General features: G+C 39.3%; 1 protein-coding gene across 1 annotated transcript in view; it reads left to right on the top strand.

Moving 5' to 3' along the window:
* LOC106882721 (serine/threonine-protein kinase D1) overlaps window positions 1–2294 on the top strand; it is a 64140-nt gene that overhangs the window by 6537 nt on the left and 55309 nt on the right. Inside the window, exon 2 of the mRNA XM_014933490.2 lies at window positions 1448–1566. Within this exon, the coding sequence (XP_014788976.1) occupies window positions 1448–1566 (119 nt within the window). The remainder of the gene's footprint in view (window positions 1–1447; window positions 1567–2294) is intronic.

Genomic DNA, 2294 nt, shown 5'->3' with positions numbered 1-2294 from the left:
TATCTAAAGCGTCCCCTTTACCTTTGTAGCAGTTGACTATGATGCTGCTACACCAGTCATAGGGTATGACTCCTTCGTGTATCACCTGGTTCGTAATACGGGTGACTAGGCTATAGCCAACACTGCCAGATATTTTGAGCATCTCTGCAGTGATTCCTGATGGGCCGGGGGCTTTCCCGGTCTTCATACTCTTAATTGCTTTATCTACCCTGGTACTATCAACTCGGATAGCTGGTCCCTCTATTGGGTCGACATAAGGCAGGCTCTCTTTCTCCCATTCATTCTCTTTATTAAATATATATATATATATATGTAAGGTGGCAAGCTGGTAGAATTGTTAGCATATTGAGCAAAATGCTTAGCAGTATTTTGTTCATCTTTATGTTCAGTGTTCAAATTCTACCTTTTGGGATTGAGAGAATAAGAACCATTTGAGCACTGGGGTTGATGTAATTAACTTGTTCACTCCTTCGAAATTGCTGGCCTTGTGCCAGAATTTTAAGTCAATAATATTTATACGTGTGCATGCTTGTGTATATATTGCAGTAGAGGAGCTATCATTTTACCTCACACTTCTAAGATGTGACAGTTTATGTATATCTCTTTGTATGGCTGTCTCTCTTATGTAGCCTTTAAATTTTACTAGATTAGACATTTGCTAGATAAGACATTTGCTAGATTAGACATTTGCTAGATTAGACATTTGCTAGATTAGAGATTTGCTAGATTAGACATTCAGTATAGATTATCATCATCATCATCATTTAATATTCATTGTCCGGTATGGGTTAGACGGTTTGACTGGGCTGGCAAACTGGAAGGCTGCACCAGACTCTAGTCTGATTGGCATAGTTTCTACAGTTGGATGCCCTTCCTAACGCCAACCACTCTGAGAGTGTACTGGGTGCTTTTCATGGGCCACCGGCATCAAACACTTTGCCTCTGTGAAGCCCAATGCTCAGAAGGTGCCTTTTACATGTTACTGGCATGGGTGCCAATTATGTGACACCAGCATTGGCCACAACTACAATTTCACTTGGCTTGACAGGTCTTCTCAAGCACAGCATATCTCAGTCACTAGTCATTGCCTCTGTGAGGCTCAAGGTTCGAAGATCATGCTTCACCACCTCGTCACGTCTTCCTGTGTCTGCCTCTACCACAGGTTCCCTCCACAGTTAAAGATCAGCACTCCTTTACACAGCTGTCCAATGTGAATAAACAAGCTTTATATTTGACTGAGTTATCTGAATACTGAAGGGTTAAACTACTTGTTAAACATTCTCTCTACAGATTGTGGAGAACAGTTGATGGTTTTAAACCAGAACTATAGTCATGTGGAGAATTCTATTTTATAATAGACGTGGTTTCATATTACAAATAGACATATTAATAATTTGGAATATCCAAAAGAGATACATTAATTATATGTTCTAATTGTTTTGTTTAGGTTGTGGCTTGAATTTCCATAAACGATGTGCCTATAAGATCCCCAATAATTGCAGCCTAGAGAAACATCGGAGACCTTCTACTGGAAGTGTTAAATCAGAAGTAGCTTCAGACTCACAAGTAAGTACTTATTTCTCTGTTTGTTTGTCTGTCTCTCCCTCTCTCTTTTTCTTAAATGTCTATTTTTCGCTCAGCTTTTCTGATGATAACCAGAAAACCACAAGTGTTGTCGAAAGATTGTTATATACAGTACTCTGTCTTTCTTTTTTTCCCTCTCTTGCTATCTCCCTTGCTCTCTCACTCCCTCTTGCTTTCTCTCTCTCTCTCTCACCATCTCATCTGTCTCTCTCTTTCTCAACACTTTTTGCTCAAGCCTTCTGAAGATAACCACAAAATATTCTCAAGATTGTTATATATAGTACTCTCTCTCTCTTTCTCTTGCTCTCATACTCTCTGTCTTTCTCTTTTGCTCTCATTCTTTCTCCCACTACTTCTCTGGCTATTTTCTCCTTCCATTTTTTTTACTCAGTCTTTCTGAAAATAGTCACAATTGTTGTCAAAAGATTCTTATATGTACTACAAGCATTTCTGTTTTGTATTGGTTTTCTCTTACAATACATATTTTATGGAAGGCGTCGCACTGGGAGAAATGTTAGCACGCTGGGCAAAATGCTTAGCGGTATTTTGTCTGTCTTTACATTCTGAGTTAAAATAACGCCAAGGTCGACTTTGCCTTTCATCCTTTTGGGGGTTGATAAATTAAGTACCAGTTGCATACTGGGGTCGATCTAATTGACTGGCTCCCTCCCACAAAATTTTGGGCCTTGTGCCTAGAGTAGAAAAGAATC

The sequence above is a fragment of the Octopus bimaculoides genome, chromosome 11, assembly GCF_001194135.2.
Source record: "Octopus bimaculoides isolate UCB-OBI-ISO-001 chromosome 11, ASM119413v2, whole genome shotgun sequence".
Lineage (NCBI taxonomy): Eukaryota > Metazoa > Mollusca > Cephalopoda > Octopoda > Octopodidae > Octopus > Octopus bimaculoides.
The sequence above is the reverse complement of the archived record's forward strand: the minus strand, read 5'-3'. Positions and strand labels throughout refer to the sequence as shown.